The 20,795-nt window shown below is 21.1% G+C and overlaps 1 protein-coding gene and 1 long non-coding RNA gene across 4 annotated transcripts in view; one reads left to right on the top strand and one right to left on the bottom strand.

Annotated features, from left to right (window-relative positions):
- The first annotated feature begins 295 nt into the window (after nucleotides 1–295).
- LOC412799 (moesin/ezrin/radixin homolog 1) overlaps nucleotides 296–20,795 on the top strand; it is a 29,119-nt gene continuing 8,619 nt past the window's right edge. Inside the window, exons 1-3 of one of the 3 annotated variants that reach the window (XM_006564261.3) lie at nucleotides 296–498; nucleotides 2,377–2,435; nucleotides 3,768–3,947. In XM_006564261.3, the coding sequence (XP_006564324.1) occupies nucleotides 2,424–2,435; nucleotides 3,768–3,947 (192 nt within the window). In that variant the 5' untranslated portion in view covers nucleotides 296–498; nucleotides 2,377–2,423. Of the gene's footprint in view, nucleotides 499–2,376; nucleotides 2,436–3,290; nucleotides 3,532–3,767; nucleotides 3,948–16,605; nucleotides 16,633–20,795 lie in introns of those variants that run through there. The other 2 variants (XM_006564258.3, XM_006564260.3) reach the window with 2 other exon arrangements.
- On the bottom strand, nucleotides 5,211–10,388 carry LOC113218888. The gene is made up of 2 exons (XR_003304983.1): nucleotides 9,402–10,388; nucleotides 5,211–5,454 (listed from the first exon to the last, which is right to left on the bottom strand). It is a non-coding gene; the product is annotated as an uncharacterized LOC113218888 (long non-coding RNA).

Below are 20,795 nucleotides of genomic sequence, written 5' to 3'. Positions count from 1 at the left end.
AATATTGCAATTTAATTTTAAATATGAAGAATATATATAATACTCTTTCTGTTATGATCTAGTAAATTTTTAATAAAAAATTTTGAAATTGAAAAAGTTATAATATATTAAAATTAAAAATAAATAATTTAATAAAAATAAAAATACAAATATTAAATATAAAATTATATATTAAAAAATTTAGGAAAAAAATGTTATATATTCTTTGATTGTATTTAGTATTGAATTATTATTTTATAGTGGATTTCATCTATCTCATATACATAGTTCGTGATTTATCCCTCCTTTTTAAGAAAATTAAGCGAGCGGGTGGGCAGGCGGCAGCCATATTATCAGTGAGGTGTCAGTATTGTCCGAACGTGACGAGATTTTTGGGTGTGGATCGTACAATTTCCTGTCATTTTCTTTAACGGGCATAGTGCAAGTGCAAGTGCCACTGGCCTACTGTGAATGTGTGGCACATGTATCGTAGAATTTATATCTCATAATCACAATAATGTAAGTTTTATATACTGAATTCTAATTCAGTATATTAAGTAGATACACATTTTATATAAATTTTAGAATAGATTGTTTTTTAATTATCTTCAAAATATCACATGTCTCAATATTAATATTTTTATAATAGTAGATATATTTGCTTTTCATTTTTTTTTGAAAATTTTTTGCTTATTAACTATATATATAGGTTATTTCTTTAAATTATAAGTTATCTGATAATAGCCTTGAATAATTTCTAATATGAATACATTTCTCATTCATGACTGACATTTCAATTTTACGTATTATATTTATATAATAGTTTCGCAAACATATTTGCCTTATAATTTTATTTATTGAAGGTGACATACCACATCCCTTTTTTTCGTATGAAGGACCATGCAGTAAACACGTCATGAAAATAAAGATTCTGTAAATGTAGATAAATAATTATTCATTATAAAATAAAATATTCAAATAATTCAATGTTACAATTACCGATATATAAATTATAGTTTCAATATAAAATATCTAATCTCATATATTGTTTAGCAATCATTTTTTCCTTTAAAGTAAAATGAGACGATAGAATACAGAAGCTTACGTTTCTGTTAATCCTACGCATTTCTAGCTAACCTCAGCAATTAGCTACACTACTTTACACAATATATAAGTATGCAAAAGTTTTTTTCCTATAATTTTTTTTATTAATTAATTAATATTTTGATATCTTATTTAAACTTTGCCTTGTATGTTATGTTAATATACATATAAAATTATTTTGATTTTACGTAAATTATGACAAATGTATTCAATGTTTATGAAATAAAGGTATATAACCTTTGTGTAAATTACTATTTACTATATATTACTATAAATTACTATATATATTACTAAAATTGTATATATTTCGCGTTAATGAGCAACCTTGAAAGTGATTTTTCGTCATAACATTTTCCTTGTATTCATCATTTTATGTGAACATTTTTAATGTATAAGATTTTTACATATTTTAAAAAAATTTTTTTTTTCATACAAATATTTTAAATTTGATCATATACATTTAATTAATTTTTTTTTTTTATAAAATTATGCTTAAAGTTAAAATAAAAATATTAAATTTGTGCAGTATTCGCGAAAGCTGCTTTAGCCATTCACATAAACAGAGATTTTGTGATGAGTATTTTGGACTTCGAACGCAGTAGTCGGAAATGGAAACTTTATTAATAGATACTTTCTATCTCTATGTTTCGTGAAAAGTTGGACATATACATCGTGCAGAGCTTTTTTACCGGTATTAACAAAAAGTTAGGAGATATCAATGGTTCAACGAACGTAGTAGTCCTAGATAAAAGGGGAATGCTAGACACAGTGCGCAGGCACTCCTTGCTGTGAGCGGATGTCGGTCACGCGGATTTACATTGTAACCTGTCTCTTCTTCCAATATGGAGACTTGTATGCAGTTCTGTGCTACTTCTTTTTTTGTTGATAAGAAATTTTGTAGTAAATTCTAATTAATCAGTTGTGAAAATTTAATTTTTAGTAATGATTTTATTATTTTTCATTATTATCAATAATTACCATTAATTACTATTATTTATTTGCAACTAGTTAAATATATATTTTATATAAAAAGTTTTATAAAAAATATTGTAAAAATATTACTGAAAATAATATTCATTTTATAAAAAAGAATAAAAATAAATTTTAAAAGCAGTATATAAAAAATATATAAAAATATTTGACATTTTTTCAAATATAGTATTTATAGTTTATAATATTTTGGAACATCGTTTTTAGCTTTTTCAATTTTATTTTTTCTGTATCGATTTAATATTTTAGAATTTACTATTAATATATATTTTATTATATAATTACAATTAATTTATGTTACAGATTGATTACATTTTCGTTGTTTGACACGAAAAAACAAAAGTGCCAATATGCCGAAAACGGTATGTATATATATTTTATGAAATGCAACAAATTATTTAAAAAAATTAAATTATTATATTTATTAGTTTTATTTTAAATTTTATTTTGTGTTAAAAATACACAATAACAAATATAATTTTGTATAATTTTGTGTAATTTATAGGAATAAAAAATTATTCTTAAAAGTTAAAATTAGTTAAATTATTTAATGTATATTACATATAATATAGTTATATAGAGTATATATAGAGTATATATACAAAAATAATAAAATTTATAAATGAATAAATATATTAATTTGAATACGAAATTTTAATAAATTTAATTTTCAGTAATTACACAAAAATAAAAAAAATGTAATCAAAAGAAGAATAGAGTGTATAACATATATAGATAATAGATAATGAATAATAATAGAATAATATCTAGAGTAATATTCTAATATAGTTTTATATATATCAATTGTAAATTATAATAATTATTTTATAATTATTATATTATATATGAGAAAAAATAATTAAACTAAAATATTAAATTTATAAATTACATATTATATAGATATTTAAGTAATTATTTTATAGTATTTTATAGTATTTTATAGTATTTTATAATTTTTTAAAAATTTCATTTATGTCAACTCCATATATGAATATAAACCGTTATTGAAAAGTTAATTCCTTTTGTACACCCGGTATTTTAACTAAACGCTGATTGGCTATGGCTACGCGCACCGGCTTCCTCACGTGATCATTTTCGTTCTTCTCCCTTTCTCTTACAAATTCTACCTATGATTCGAAAAGAGAAGAACAACGATGCACTGCTTTAAAGGAGAAAAGTGGGGGGAAAGACGCTGCCGACTGCACTTGCCCCTTAGCTCATTGTATGACTTGAGACCGGCATAAGTCGACAGTTGAACGGTTAAGTTTTGTGATATTCAGTGTTTATCTAATTTGATCAATACATCTATAAATTACAGTGCACTATTCGAATTATTCGTGTTCTGACCTGCAATAAGTAAGCATTTATCGACATAGATCGTTTTAACGGTTTTGATCTCATTTGAATTTGCGTTTACGTTCTCGTATCATCGTAGCCATGGTTGCTGGTGCTAAAATGGTAAGCGTTATTCTGTTCTGATTTTTTCAAATTTATTTTAAATGATATTTTCAAAAGAATATAATTTAAAATCATAATTTTTAATGTTCTTATTAAATTTTTATTCGTTTTTAAAAAAAAAATTTATATTCTATATAACGAAAAGAATTAAAAGTGGCGTCCTTTTCTCTATCGAATAATATTATTTATTTTAAACTTTACATTTCTTATTCTTGTTTCTTTTCTTATATGTGAAGATGAATGTGAGGGTGACAACGATGGACGCCGAACTGGAGTTCGCGATCCAGCAGACGACCACAGGAAAACAACTCTTTGATCAAGTTGTAAAAACGATCGGATTGCGTGAGGTGTGGTTTTTCGGACTTCAGTACACGGACAATAAGGGTGATTTAACGTGGATAAAATTATACAAGAAGGTAGGATGACTGGTTATTTATTGCAATAATTATTACTTATTTTCTATATTTGTTTACAATAGCTCTCTTTTATATAAAATTGAATTAAATTTGTAAATATATGAAAGCTTTTGTAGTTGCTTTAATGTGAAACATATTCTGTATAGCATAAATGCTAAATATTTATTGCTTCGTATAGATAATAATAGATATACTATTATTATTTAGAAATATAATATAATTACTTTCACGATTTTAAATTAATAAATTTTCATAAAATAAATTATTTAACTATTATATATTTTATTATATATATAAAATATAATTTACTTATCATTTTTTTTTAAATACAATTGATAAAGATTAGATTTAGAAATTTGTCATCATGATAAAAAAGTGACCTAGGTAGAGATGTGACGGCGGATGCTGATGTCATCGACTTTTGTAGGCTCGCTATGTATGACCATACGTTCAACTTTACAGTTGATCCTTATAACATCATTCGATAATTTTAATTTTTTTTAATAAAAAGAAATATTTTTATTTTTTATAATATATAGTTCATAAATAATTTTATATTTTTTTTGCACCGAATATATGATTAGGTTAATTGTTTAATCATTATAATATATTAATAATTTTATATTAGTTCATAAAAATTAAATCAAAAATAACCAAAAATATTTTTTTAAAAATTATTTCACATAAATAACTTTTTTAATTTTTGCATATAAATTAAAATTCAAACTGATCGAACTATTCATGTCATTTTATCATAAATTTCAATAATAGATAGAAAAAATATTCAAATTAAAATTTTTGAAATTTTTATTTTCAATTTAAATTTTCAATTATCTAAAAAAATATATTTTATTATATTTTAGATTTTGATATAAAAATATATGCATTTTTCTTTGTAAAATATAATTATTGTATGCAAAATATTTTTCAACTCGAGATATTTTATGATTCACATTTTAATAATTAATTTTTAAAAGATTTAAAGATTTATATGTATATTTAAGAAAGTAATTATGAAAAATGATTTTTTCGATAATTTATTTAGAAAATATTATTTGATTGATATTTATATATTTATGAAAAATTTAAAAATATAAAAATATATAAAATGAATACAATATGAAAAAATACGTAAAATCTATAATAAAATATACATCTTATATTTAGAGAAAAGAAATTTGAAAGCAATTTTTATATAGATTTATTTTTCTTTATATTGATAAAAATAATAGATTTGCATACAAATTTGGATTTTTTTTTTTAAATAGAATTTAGTATTTAGATTTCCAACACATGATTTGAAAGAACAGTTACAATCAAATGGATGTTCCATTTGCTTTCACCAAGTGGTTGATGAGACGCGCCTTCACCTTGACACAGTCGTAGTATATCTTTATTGTCTCCTTGTCGTCTTTTCTTTCAACATTTTTGCGAACCAACTAAATATAATCAATTTTAGGCGACTATAGCATTTCGAATCATCGTTTTTTTTTCCTTGTTTTCATTCCTAGAACAGGATACATATATGTAATTTCCAGTAGGAAAATTAGAAACTTGTAGAACGACATGTGGTCGCCAGGTGAAATTCGATTTGATTCGACATATAGAAACATATGCAATGGATAATGATTTTCTGAGAAAAGTTCGAGATTGGAAAAACCGTTTATAATGCATCTATTACATAAAATTATCTTTTACAATATAAGATCCGTTTGTTAATAATCTCTAAATTTTTCATCTGTGGAATCGTAATTTTCCTCTATGTTTTATGTAGACTTAATTGAATATGATTAATTACGCGCAATTACATCCGCGTTTTATTTTGTAAAAAAATATATTTTTATAATTTTATTGCGAACATTGAAGTTTGCATTGAGTAGTTATTAATGGCTTAATTAATAAATTAAAATCAATAATTATTTATAATTATTTTGTAGTATCACTAGAAAAATTGAAAGATATTAGGTTTGGATTGTAATTTTTTTTATTTTACTTATTAAATAATCATTTGATTTTGAATTTTATCTTTGAAATTTAATTCAAATTCTAAATTAATGATATTTTAGAATTGTATTTAAAAAATATTTTGAGTTTATATTTATTTTTTCAATTAACAACAAAAATGAAGATTAGATAATGTAATTATGTTATCTGCAATTGTAAATAACAATGAATATCTTCATTGTAGTACATTGATATACATAAATGAATGTGTATATATATAAATGAAAGTTATATGTAATCTTATTTTAAGTTGAATTTGTAGAAGTCATAGTATAATAGAAAAATTATATGACTATATTAAATATTTTGATTATGCATAGAAAAGAAAAAAGCGATACATTTTTAGATTCAATGAATATTTTATTAAAAACTAAATTTTAAAAATTCAAATACATAAATGAACTTTATATTTAACATTGAGATAGTTATAACATCAAATATTAAACTTTTATTTTATAATTTTTTATTTATTTATTTTTTTTTATTTTTTATTTAATTATTCTTGATAATTGCTGAAAAATTATGAAATTTATTAGTTAAAAATTTTTTCAATTGTAAAAGTAAGTTATATTTATTAAATTAAGAGAGAGAAATTAAATTTGAATATTCATTAGAAATACAAATATGATATTCGTTGAAAATCGGAGAAACAAATCCTCTAAATCAGAGAAGAATCTTAAAAATTCTAAAAAAAATATATTGTACATTTTTTATACAATGTATTTTTTTATTTCTCAAAATCTTCAAAATATTTCCAATGATCAAGTATATAAAATAAATATATAAAATATAAATACAAATTAAAAAATTAAAATTATTTAATTTTTTTTTTTTAAATTTTCTTTTTTTATATACCGACTGACTGAATCTTGTTGAAATATCTATATAGTCATAATAATAAGAATTAAAAAAAATGACGAATGTATCGCTAATTTATCAAATCGGTAGGCGAGATATCCCAGTACATAGAGAGATAGTTAAGCTAGTCAGCGTCCGGTTGAGTTGATTGGTATACTTTTGATAGAGATTTTCTTTAACAACCGACGAATGATTGCATGCAGCCGGAAAATGTGATAACGAGGGTGGTGAAGAAAGAGGTGAAAAAGAAAGTTCGAAAGCTGAGAGGTCGCTCGGACTCGGATACCGATGACGACGAGTTTGAAGATGACCTGGTAAGCGGCGGGAAAGAAGGGACTTGGTTTTCTCACGTTCCGAGATTCTTCGATGTGAAAATGAAACAAGGATTCGGATGGAGACAGAAAGAACGAGACAGAGAGAGAGAGAGAGAGAGAGAGAGAGAGAGAGAGAGAGAGAGAGAGAGAGAGATGGTAGGAAAGGCAAATAGGTCACCGTTTCTCAAACTTCTTTGATGATAGAACGTTTAGCTAAGTTGACGAAGGTACCGTTATTGTTTCGATGTTATTTCTTCTCGTAAAATTAAATATTTATCTTGTATAAAATTAATTATTAATTCAAAATATGTTCGTGTAGAAATGTAATTGTGGTAGAAAATAGTTTTTTGAATATTTTTTTTATTATATTATAGTAGTTAGTATTTAATTTTTTATTATTATTATATTATATATATATATTGTCTTTTAATATTTCAAGTAATTTTTTAATTATTATCTCAAGATTTATCTTTATAATGATTATGATACAAGATATTTTCTTGAAGTTTTATTGTTATTTTTTTGTTTTTTATATTAATATAATCTATGAAATGATATTGAGAGAAAACTCAGATATTAAAAGTATTATTAAAAGTATTATTTGAAATAATTAATTATTTTATAAGTTAGATTTATATAATATAGAATTTAATTTTTTATTAAAAATATTTTTCTATTAATATTTGATTATAAATATTTTAATATTTGAAAACAATTAAATTGATTAAAAATGAAATATATAAATATAGAATAGATAGATACAATTAAAAATTTATATTGATAATAAGATAAAAAAAATATAAATAAAACAGTAAAAAGAACATAGAGGAAATTACAGTAAAACTTTTCTTATTTAAATTAATATGCTTAATATTGCTTAATATAACGAAGAATAAATTATGTCTATTGAATTATGTATATTGTATACGCAAATTCTTTCTAAAGCAATTGTTGAAAATAAATCATCTTATCCAAGCACTTCTATATCCGCATCTATAAATTTTCAATATTTATGTTAATGTAACAACATGTATAATCTATCTCTAATAATATTTAGAGATAATATAGGAGAAATTTTTTGGAAAAATAATTTGCTTATTAATTATAGTGACAATTTAATTAAAAAATTATAATTTTAAATTTTAATTATTAAATTTTAGTTACAAAATTCATTTAATTCAACTTTATTATCTTTTTTAAATATCTTATTATCTTTTTAAATTGATTGTGAATAATAGCAAATAAAATTTATTATGTCTTCAAGGAAGTCGATTATCAAAAAGTTTTAATATAATTCTATTTATGATATTACAAAATTCTATATTAAAAAATAGAAAAATAATATTAAATTTGACAATATGAAACAAAAAAAAATTGATATATATTAAAATATATAAAATATATATAAAATTGAAATGCTTTTTTCTATAGAGCTTTTCAATTGTTTATTAAATTATAAATTATTTTTTGACCAAATTTGATTATTTAAATAAACTCATAAAAAAGGATTAATTGTTTGGTTGTGTTAGATAATTTTCAATATTTTTTTTTCTTTATCAAGATTAAATGCATTTTATGGAAAGAAATTTTCAAAAGATTATAATAACATCAAAAAAAATAATAGTATCAAATAAAAAATAATCATGTTCTTCAAGTTAAATAAATCAAGTATTATTTTTTTTATCAATATCGATAAAATCTTACAAATAGATGAGAATAGTTCATAACAAATAATTTGTAATAATTTTAAAGAAATTAAAAAGATTAACGGTAAAATTATTGCTTTATGATTTAACGTTAAGAAAAATTTTTTAAAAATCACTTATAATAATAAACAAAACATAATTAATTTAGTAATTTATTGTTTTTTTTCCAATTAAAGATATTTTTATTAAATGAGATAAATAGACTTGTGTATTATATAAAATTATATTAAATTGCTTTTTTATTGAGATCTCATCCATATCTGGTAGCTACATCATGATATAGAATATTTTTTTAGATGGCAATAATTCAAAAACTATAAAACTTTCAAACCATAAAATTTTTTTTATTGAAAAATCCTCAATTATATCCTTGTATCAAATTATATACCATATTTTACTTAATTTTTCTATATTATGTATTTATATTGTCCACGGTTTGATCTATAATCAATATATAATTTTTCTATAAAACTGTCAATCTATAATTTTAACGTAAATATATTACTAAGAAATTAGATTTCCTCGAAAAGATGTTAGCTTCTGTGAATTCTCAGCTTATCTTCGCGATATACCTGCCGATGACGTTTGCCTTTTAAAGCGCCAAGTATAAATAGCGGTGCAACACGAGGTGATGTCGTTGACTGTTCTTTAGGAGTTTTAGTAGCTTCACCGCTTATCATCAGTGTTTTACAGTGTTTGATAAGAATGGAAAAGGAAAGAAAAAGAGAGTGCACGCACAGATTGTGTGCATTCTGCTTTAAGAGAAGGGAAACTACTTTTGTTTGCTCCAGCCGCGAGTCTGTTACGTCAATTGGCATGAAAATAACGCGGCTGATGACTCATTATGTAGACGCCATTTAAGGAAACAAGAAAAGTACTCGCATCCCAAAGACTAATCATCTTTATTGCGTGGCCTTGCCGATTATGCTATTGCCCTTGGTTACCAGTCGGAAAAAGCAAAAAGAAAAAAAAAAAAAAAAAAGAAGAAAGAGTTTCCTTCCTTTTTACGAACAATGATGCAATCATATCATTGTTTTAATATTCTTTATTAATTCGCTTATCTTTTTATCTAAGCTTTTTGCGATGATATCATTTATTATGATTTTTTTACTTTTGAATTAATTTTTATCGTATATTCTTCATTTTTTTTTTTTTTTTAAATGTATCATTGCGTGTAAAATATTTTAGTTTAGTTATAATATGCTACTTCTCTAAATGATTATTCATTATTCGAGAGCGTATCAAAAGGAAGATTAAGATATATATTTCCTCGTTAACTTTCTTCTTGCATGAAATGACATTCCTTTCCTTGTCTTAAGGTCTTTTTCACACGGCAACATAAATATCTTTTGATATTTATGATGGATACTGTGTCCTATATACAAACTCAATAAGTTTAGATAGCGATCGTTTGAAAGATTCTCTTTGAATTTGTATATGCAATTGGTATTTATCATATAAATAGGACGATAATAGTATTGCCGTGTGAAAGAGGCTTAAAGTTGCATTTACAGTAAGTGTGTTTTCTAACGATTTAACGTTCTTACTTCGTCAAAAGAATCAAATAAATAGGTTTTTATGAGAGTGGTTATGCGATTCGTTTTTCAGATATTCCGTGAATTTATCCTATAAATATTTCAAGCGCAGCAATCGTTAGGATAACAAATAGTCAGAAAACGTATCCACTGTAACCATACTTTAAAGTGTCGTATGAACAAGATTGCATAAGGAGAGATATCTCTCGTCTATAGATGAAGCCAATAACGATTTGTACAATTTGAACCGTAAATCTGGAAAACTATTTTCAAAACAATTTACATTAAATAGAATTATATAATAATTCATTGAAATTATGTGCAGAATATTCTATTTAACGTGATTAATACATAACATTATATAATTTTTCAATTATTTGTGATTGTATAACAAAAGAATCATTAATGTCATTTTTAATAGGATCATTTTTCCTTATTTTATTATACAATAGTATTAACTAAAAATATATTTCAAAATTAAATTATTAATATAAACAATGAACATTCTTCTGATTGATTTTCATTTGATTTTTTGAGAAAATATTTACAATCAATAATATTGAAATTAATTTATTATAGTATAGAGTTATGTATTCAGTTTATTATGTAATATAATATACAGTAAAATTTGAAACTTCTACAAAGGAACAAAATATTTTATTAGGAAAGACATTTTGAATATGTATCAAAATAAAATATCATTTTTTTACATTTAATATTCAATTATATTATATCATATAGAGCATTATTAAATAATAACTGTTTTCAAATTTAAATTATTCACAAATAATCTGAGCTTGAAAAGCATTATTATTTTCATTATTATAAATCTTGTATTATGTTAATCAAAATATTATATAATATCTTTTTTGAATTCATCTTAATATCTTTTAAAATATAATAAAAAAAAAATATATAAATATGATTTCATTTAGAAAATGATCTTGGTTTTACTATAAAAAAAACTATTTTTGAAATTTATTATTGTTATCTGTAGAATCTTAAATACTCATAAATTTTTATTCAATTTTTTTTGTTACATAAATGCAAATTGTTCAGTTAAAATTGTGAAAAATTGTATATTTATAAATTATGAAATTGCTTATTGATACAAATAACATATATTTTATTCAATTTTATTGGTAAATATCGAATTATAAAAATTATCAAACTCATCTAAAAAGATCTGTCTATGTAATCTTATGTATGATCTGATAAATCATGTTATTCAACGTCATATTTCAAAAAAAATGTTATAAAAAGGAATTAAATATGTACATAATATGTGTAACTCATTTTATTTTTGTCACTTTTCATTAGAATTTGTATGATTATGCTTTCTCTTTAATTCTTATAATCATTTAATACAAGAGTCGCAAATACGCAAGAATAAGATGAATCATGAGTGTGTCGTACGCAGTGTTCTTATTCTGATTATATTGCACGTATTCTTTTATGAGATGAACGACGTTAATGTTTCATTTTATCAAAAGGCATTATTAAATAAGATCTTAAAATAAAACAAAATATTCTTAGTCTTTTGAGAGAATCGTTTTATAATACATATAAGTAATATTTATTATAATGATTCATATGCAAAAATATTTTTTTTATATTTAGTTAAATTTATTCTTTTTAATACTCTTAATTAATTTTATTTTTATTTTAAGATTAATTCTTTGCAAAAGAATTTTATGTATTTTTATTTAACGTGCATTATAGTGTTTTTAAATTATAAATAATTTTATAAATTAATACAATTTAAATCAATAGAAAAGGTTACAAAATTTATCTTACTAATTACGTAAATAATTCAAAATAAAATATAAAAATTATTGTGATAAAAAAAACAAATTAAAATTAAATTAAAATTCTAATTTTTTATTGAAAAAAAATTAAATTAAATTTCAATAAAAAGTTTTGAATGAAAAATATTTCAATGATAAACAACTATTATCAATAATAAACAGATATGTTCGAACGTAATAGTTAATAATATTTCATTACTTGATATGATGGGTTTGTTATTACTCGGAATAAAATTGAAATTTATTTCATTATTTTTCGAAACACAAAAGTATGAAGAAACAAAACATTAAGTAGCAATTAACATTTATCTTGAATTTATGATATATATATATATATCATGTTGGACGATTTTACACTTTGTACACAAAAATGTTTTCGTTCTTGGATCTTGCAACTTCGAAACTTGTTCATGGTATATAAATTGAATATTCGCTTAATTTTTTAATCAATATCATCATTAGAATTCATCTCATTAAAAATTTTTTTCAAAATTTTTATAGTAATTTTTTTATAATATATTGCAATTATTTATTTCCCCTTTATCGTCTTTCGAATTAAATTTGAAATATGAAAAAATTTTATTGAATATAATTATTAAATTTGAAATATTAAATTTGAATTAAATTTTAAATATAAAAATTAAATTTGAAATATAAAAAAAATTTTATTGAATATAATTATTCAAAGAGAAAAATATATTATACTTTATTATTACTTCAAATAATTTTGCTTATTAATTTGTTAACAGCGCGTCAAATATAATTTATATAATCTTTTCATTATTTTCTTTATACTTGTGAAGTTTCAAGGATATATAACGGCATAACGCTTTGAATATACATGTTTTAAAGAGTTGTTGAGTTGTTGATCAAAGATTCCGCGAGGAAATTAACTTTATCCGAGAATAAATGGTACTCCGCAACAGGCTGTGAATCGAAAATTGCAATACAGGTGCTTGTTTTCTTACATGTAGACTGTTGATTATTACGTAATGTTGCAGACTCCAGCAATTGGTCAAACGGTTATTCCTTCTGTGTGACTTTATAACCAGTTCTTCGATACGATGTCTCTTTGATCTTGTTTTTTTATCCTCGTGCTATTTATATCACTAATGTCTATTGCAAGGACAGTTCAATGATTAGAAATTTTTAAATACCAGAAATTTTTAAGTCGTCTTATTTCAGATTTTTTTATTTCGTTTATTCTTATGTATATTTTAGACCATATAACATTGTATTTTATAGTGGATTTCATTATCAAATTTATCTTTCAATAAAAAATTATCAAAAATCTTTTAATTATCATAATTATTAGAATTGATATAAATTTTTATTGATTTATAATAAATGGATTAAATATATATATACATATAATTTATTTATATCGTATACAAGAATTAAAAAAATAATTTAAAAAAATGATTCAGATAAGAATTAAATGGTTTTTGATATAAGATTTAATTAATTTCTCTGACATGAATGCATAGAGGTCATATGAAGGTGACATATGTTTTCTGAAATAGGATTATAATATATATTAATCCTACAAAAAGATATTAAAGATATTAAGCTGTTTATGTTGAAAAATCATTATAATATATGAAATTGTTGAAACTATTAAAGATTTCTTGATTCTTTTCAGCATTTTTGTTTTTCTATAAGAACTAAAACTGCTTTATCATTTTCAATTTATCAACACTATATCGTTTCCTTGTATATTTCAGTAATTGACTCATCTCATATAAATAGTAGCAGGGTAAGAATATATGAATCAATGTGAAGAATATAGGATATTTCACAATTATATTGAACTAGAAATTTTTTATTAAAATAATATTTATTTTTTTTTAAATAAAAATATGATAAAAAATTAATTTTTTCAATTATATTTCTAATAATATTTCTAATAATTTGTAAAATACGAAAAAAAAAAAATATAAAATATATCAGTAAAAATAATTTTTAAAAAAAGATACTCGATGGTCATAGTTTTTAAGGTCCGAATAAAATTTTCTTATTCAAGTTGAAGATCTTTATACTTTCATATCGATATTTAAATATCTCTTTAATGAATTTTTTTTATATATGATGTAACGAAAATTTCAAATCTTAAGTATTAAATTACACAGTTTAGCATGTTGTGGAAAGAATTTCTGTGATAAATTTGGCGATAATATTTATATTTATTTATCAAATTATTCTTAATATTGTTTTTTTTATTTTAAATGTTAATGTAAAGTGAATAATTCAAAGTGAAGAAATTTTATTACACATTTAGCAATACGTATACGTAGCTTATCTGTAATATGAGATTATGCACATGTCTTGCGTTTCAATGTTTTCTGTAAAGTATCAGCATTCTTGAATATCATGACTTGTGTCAGAAAAATTTTCTTCAGATATAATTATTCTGAAAAATATCTTTTCTATGAAATTATGATCTTTGATTATGATGATGATATTTTGATAAAAATTATTACATTATTTCAATGTATTATTTACTGAAAATATAAAATATTTTAAAATGGTATTTTTTTTTTTAATTTATCTCAATGATTGTCTATATATATTTTTTAAAATTTTATAATGATTTTGAGAAATTGTAGATGAATTTTAAGAAAAAATTTCTATATTAAAAGCACGAATATAATTAAACTAATAATTTAACTTAACGTGATCATCTACGCATAGTACAATGGAAAGGAAATATCTATATCAAAACGTTTATGATATTAACTTTATCATGGAAGATATATACTCTGCGAGTTTCGTTTCAATGTAATTTTTTTTATTATAGTTAAGTGTTAATAGTAAGATGCATGATTATACTATTTTAATATAATAATATTTATTTTATAACTTTATTACAAAGAATGAAATATAGTTAAATTCAAGTAAAATCATTATTAAGTTCAAATGACTTAAATTATCTCTGTAGTATAATTTTAAAATAATGTGTATATATCAGATTAGTAATCATATACTAAACTAATTTTTTTTCTTCATTTTCAGTTTATTCAACTAATCTTTTGAATATTTTTATCTGTTTGTCATTATAAACAGGATGGATTAAATTAATTCAAAAATATTTCAAAAGTATTTAAATATTCTCAAAATTATTTATTATGGTAAAAATATCTAAAATGGTTCTAAAAAGAAAATAATTTATTTTATTAAATAAAGAAATAATTTTTTTTTTTAATATAATAAAATTTTTATAAATTTTTTGTAGAGGACATTTGAAGGTCAATCTTGTTTTTTTTTTGATGATCATATATTTTTAATTTATTTCATTTCGTTATTTATTTCATTCATTATTTAGTTATTTATATTAAGAATTGTTTAAATTTTAATATTATATGTCTAATAATAAACTATTCTTACCTTTTTATATAAATATTTAAATTAATTTATATTCTTATATATATGAACATGAGCGCATAAGTTTGTTTTGTGAAATAAACTATGAACTTTTTCTAGCATATGTATAAAAAATATTATAGAAAAAAATTAGTGAATCATTATGAATCATTTAAGGCCCCAATAACTTTTCTAGTTGAAGATCTTTATATTATCATATCAGTGTTTAAATATCTCTTTAACAAATAGCTTAATATAAAAAATAATTGTTGAAACAATTATATTTAAAAATATATGATTTTATTAAAAAAAATTTTAAATAATTAACTTTTTATTTATTACATGAAATTATTTACAATTTATTTTTTTCAAAAATATACAATTTCTATTTGAAACATTTTTTTGTAAATAATTTTGAAAATATATAAGATGATAATACTCATGCAGGATGTTTATATATATTCATGAAATATTTTTGAAAAATTGATTTTAATGATCAAAATAAACAAAAAAAATTGTATATAAAAATATCAATTAAAGCTTATTTATTAAGTTATAAGCAATTTAAATTTTTATTAGGTGAAATGAAATAGAATTTTTTCATTTTATTTTTATCAAATCATTTCAATGCAAACTTATATTGCTTATAATTTAATAAATAAGTCTTAATTGACATTTTTATTTGTTTCAATTTCTAGAGTAGATCCTGCAAAAATAATTGAATATATATATGATTGGATTATTTTTCCCAAACACTTAATAATTTAATTCCACACAGAAATACAATGATCATGCTTAAAATAAATTCACATAACAATGGTATTTTGGTATTTTATCCGTTTTATAGATAAATTTCATACGTATGGACAATCTTTGAAATTAATGTGTTTTCGTACGATTTTTTATTGTCTTTTTGCTTCATTTGCTCTGAAGTCGATGCTCTCGAATTACACAGTAATTTCAAGGACAAGCATGTAACAAGGACGAACATCCAAATAGCTTTTTTGTATATTTAACTTTAACGTATTTTCATTCTTTGAACGCATGCTAACCGCAATATTAACAACTGGAAGAGTGGACTACTTCCGTTCTTGTCTAGGGTAAGTTATGAGTTTAATCAACAAATAATAAATCATATTGCAAATTATACAAATATTTTCAAATTATACAAAAGCATTATAGATTATAGATCAAAGATTTCATTGATCTATTTTTTACTCAAGATAAACAAGTAATACTAAGCATTTTGTTCATTATGATTAATTGATAAATAATTTCAATTTCATTATATAGTAAAGTAATTATTTTGCAATGTTATAGCTCGATTATGCAATTTTCTCCTTTTTTCTCTTTTTTTTATTTTGATTTTGATTTTATAATATTAAAAATAAAAATATGTCTATATAAAATAGAATTAAAATATATTTAATCACAATTTAATCTGTTATTCAATAAAAAATTATACATTGATGAACATTTATTTTTATTTTATATAAATTTTATACAGAATTTTATTTAAATAATCTGATGAAAAAATTCGTTTTTGAATCTAAACGAATGTAATTTTAAAATTTTGTTCTTTATTATCTTTTTAAATTATCCCCCCTTTTTAAGTAAGATAATAACTATTATATTTTTTTACTTCTTTAATTTTTTACTACTTTAATTATAACTATTATTACAATTGTAAAAAAATAACAAATTTTCAAAAATGCATTTAAATATAAAAATAATGAAAAACATATTTGTTCTACTATCTTATAACATGACTGTTAATATTATATATAATCTTTTCATTATAAATTGCAGATTTCATAAATATGCAAATATTCTAATAATATAGAGTATTGAATGAAATATGTAGTAAACATAATATATATACTAATGTAATTTGATGTGGATTATTGTGTTCTAGAAGTTACCTGATAGTTATTTTTAGTATAGTTCCATTTAATATTGAGTTTCATATAAATTGTAATTATATAAATATCAATTTATTATTGAAATAAAATAGAAATTCATAATCATATTTGTTCACCTTAGTATTTGAACGCATGCTACTAAAATTTAAAGGATAATGCTGCTAAAAATTTTAAACGATAAAAATATATTGAATTACTTGAATTTTGAAAATATAAATTGAATAATGTTTATAGAATTTACATTCATATTGTAAGAATATAAAGAATCAATTTATAAAGAATAATATTTCCAAAAAATACATTTTATGTTATTATAATGAATTTTGGAAAAGAACAATTTTTATGGTAGAATTTAAAAAAAAAAAAGAAACATTTGCTGATACGATGAAACGAAAATTATCAAAATTATCTTCAAAAGTGAAGTGTAATATATTTCTGTTATTAGTTATAGTGCGCATTCTAATACGTTCATGAATCAAAATTATCGTTCGAACGAAGTAAAAAAATCTAAGGAATGATTCTAAAGACTAAACAAATATAAAAGTTAATCTACAAAAATTATAATTTTTTAAGTTATAAAAAATTTAATGCAAAATTAAATTCAAATATTAAAAATAAACTTTAATAACATTTTGCACATCATTTTTTTTTTTTAATTTCTAGAATTTTCTCTTAAATCTTTCATCATTTATATTAATTTATTTTAAAAATTCTTTTCATTTATTTACATGTTCGGTCAAAATTTGAGAAAAATAGTTTTCATTGATATTCAATTATTTATTATTTTTTATAGATATTTAATTATTTTTTAACATTAATAATAATGAGTTTCTTCACAAAAAATTTATAGTTTTCTTACATAATAATTCACTAATTATTATTAAAAAATTAATAATAATAAGATGCAGCTTATAAAATTTTTTTTCATAGTTTTATAATTAAATATTTAATGAAATAAAAAAATGAATTGATGATTCTTAGTAAATAAATATCATTGTTTAAATGACATTATGCATTTATCTTTCAAATAAATTAATATCATAGTTTAGAAATTGGAATAAAAAAAGTTTCAGGAAAATATTGATAGATATTTATATTTTAGATTTTGTATATTGTAAAATGTAAAATCTTATAAATTTCAAATGATAAATGATAAAATATAAAAAATCTAGATTTGTATTTTATGTAATCAAAACTATTTTATTTTGGAAAACTAATATAATAAAAACTTCTAAAGGAATAGATTTGTATAAGGAAACGAAAAGAATTTTCAGAACCTAACTTAATCTAATAAATATTAATACTTTATCTTGTGATAAAAACAGTTCATAGCATTTTCTAAATGATAAATGATGCTATGTTATTTTCTATCTGTTATGTTTTTATCTAATATCCTTAGAACATTCTTTATAATTTATTTACACACTTTATTCCCAAATGAGGTAAGTGCAAAAAAAAAAAAAAAAGACCAATCATTCACCTATAATCATTTGGTGTATATTATAATAATATTAAATAATTAGTTTATATGTATTTGTATTATAATTTCACAGTGGTACGACATAACATTTTCAAATCGTGACTAGTACGATTTATCGATGTCCTTGGAACACGCTTTTAATATCAATTGTACAATAGTATAATTTCGATTCATAATTGAGCGACATGTTTTGGAAAACATATCTCGGAACAATTTATACGAAACACATTGCGCATTTATTTTTTTTCTAATTAGCATTTTTTAATTATAGTTTGTTTCAAATTAAAGCTTAAGCGTGAATTTACGTTCAAATTTTAGTAATGCGCCATTGTTGAAACAGAAAGAAATATTTGTTGAATGATATTTTTTTTCCTTTTTATAAATTTTATTTTATTTTTTTTTTGTATTTGAAGTTAAATAATAATTTCTTTTTTTATTGATTATCAATGATAATGAGTTTCTTAAGACATCGGACCAACATTTTGTCACATAATTTTTGTTAAAAATAGAATTTAGAAATTATGATAATGTCAATATATATATTATCGATAATGAATTGATTTTGGATAGTTATACACAATAGTGTTATATTAATAAAATTTTATTTATTATAGCTTTTTTTTTTTTAGTATTAGATTCTAATTATATTAGATTTTTTTGGATACATCAGGAAAAAATTATTCTTTATAAAAAGATAAATTGATAAAACAAAATACTATTTTTTTGTATACTGGGATTTATTTTCATAAAAATTACTTTTTACTTATTATATCTAATCTTTGCTCATGTTAACAAGATGCATTTAAGTATATCTTCATAATAACATATATCAACTTAATGAATGATATTATAATTTTGAATCTATTTAAATATTTTATTTCTATTAAATTAAAATTAAATTTTTATTTATGTTTATTTATTATATTGAATAATTGAGAATAAAATACATTTTTTCAATATTTTTCAATATTTGTTAATTAAATATTGAAAGTTAATTTTCTCAAAAATCTTTATTCCACTTTTTATATAATACTTTTTATATAATATTTATGTAATACTTATTTATTTTTATCATTTAATAATAATATATTAAATTTGATTGGTATTTCTACTTATTATTGATAATACTGCTTATTCAATATAAAGTTAAAAAAAAATAAACTTGTGTAATGTAAAATAAAAAATAAACTTCTTTTATACAGACATGTATGAAATATTTATAATTTTCAATATTTCAAAAGAAAATGTTCAGATAAATCAATGTTTTATTATTGATTTCTAAGTATCTTTCAATAAATCATTTTGAACTATCCTCTATCAGTTTCATTCTCGACAATAAAATTACAAGACCAAGAATAGTATGTGACAATATTGGCAAATAATTGCAGGTGCTACCGTGTGGTCTTCGAAAATTCTGGCACGTAAGACTGTAATTAAAGTTTTTTTAAACCTTAGTAGACATGAACCGTGAGATAATTGTCCCAGCGCCTAGATTAAAATCCTCGAACTAAATGATAACACCTTGATTCATTTTATGCAATAATAAATATTTTTAATGTGTTAATTTCAATTTTCGAAAAAAATTCGAAATTTTTTAGCGTGTCTTTTCCGAAGAAAATTTAATAAATTCAAATATTTTGTTTACTTTTTTTTTAAAATAAAAATTGAACCATGTATCTCACAATTATATAATTTTAACTTAAACATTTTTTTTTTTACGCATGTATGATTATACATATACGTATATACATGTGTGTAAAATTTGCGTATCATGAAAATTAACGAGTGATTTTCTACGTAAAAATAATAAGGAATAATTCATACGTGATTTAACAAATTAATAAATTGAATTATTTATCAA

This window comes from Apis mellifera, linkage group LG7 (assembly GCF_003254395.2).
Source record: "Apis mellifera strain DH4 linkage group LG7, Amel_HAv3.1, whole genome shotgun sequence".
NCBI classification, from domain to species: domain Eukaryota; kingdom Metazoa; phylum Arthropoda; class Insecta; order Hymenoptera; family Apidae; genus Apis; species Apis mellifera.
This window is presented reverse-complemented; position numbering and strand designations above follow the sequence as displayed.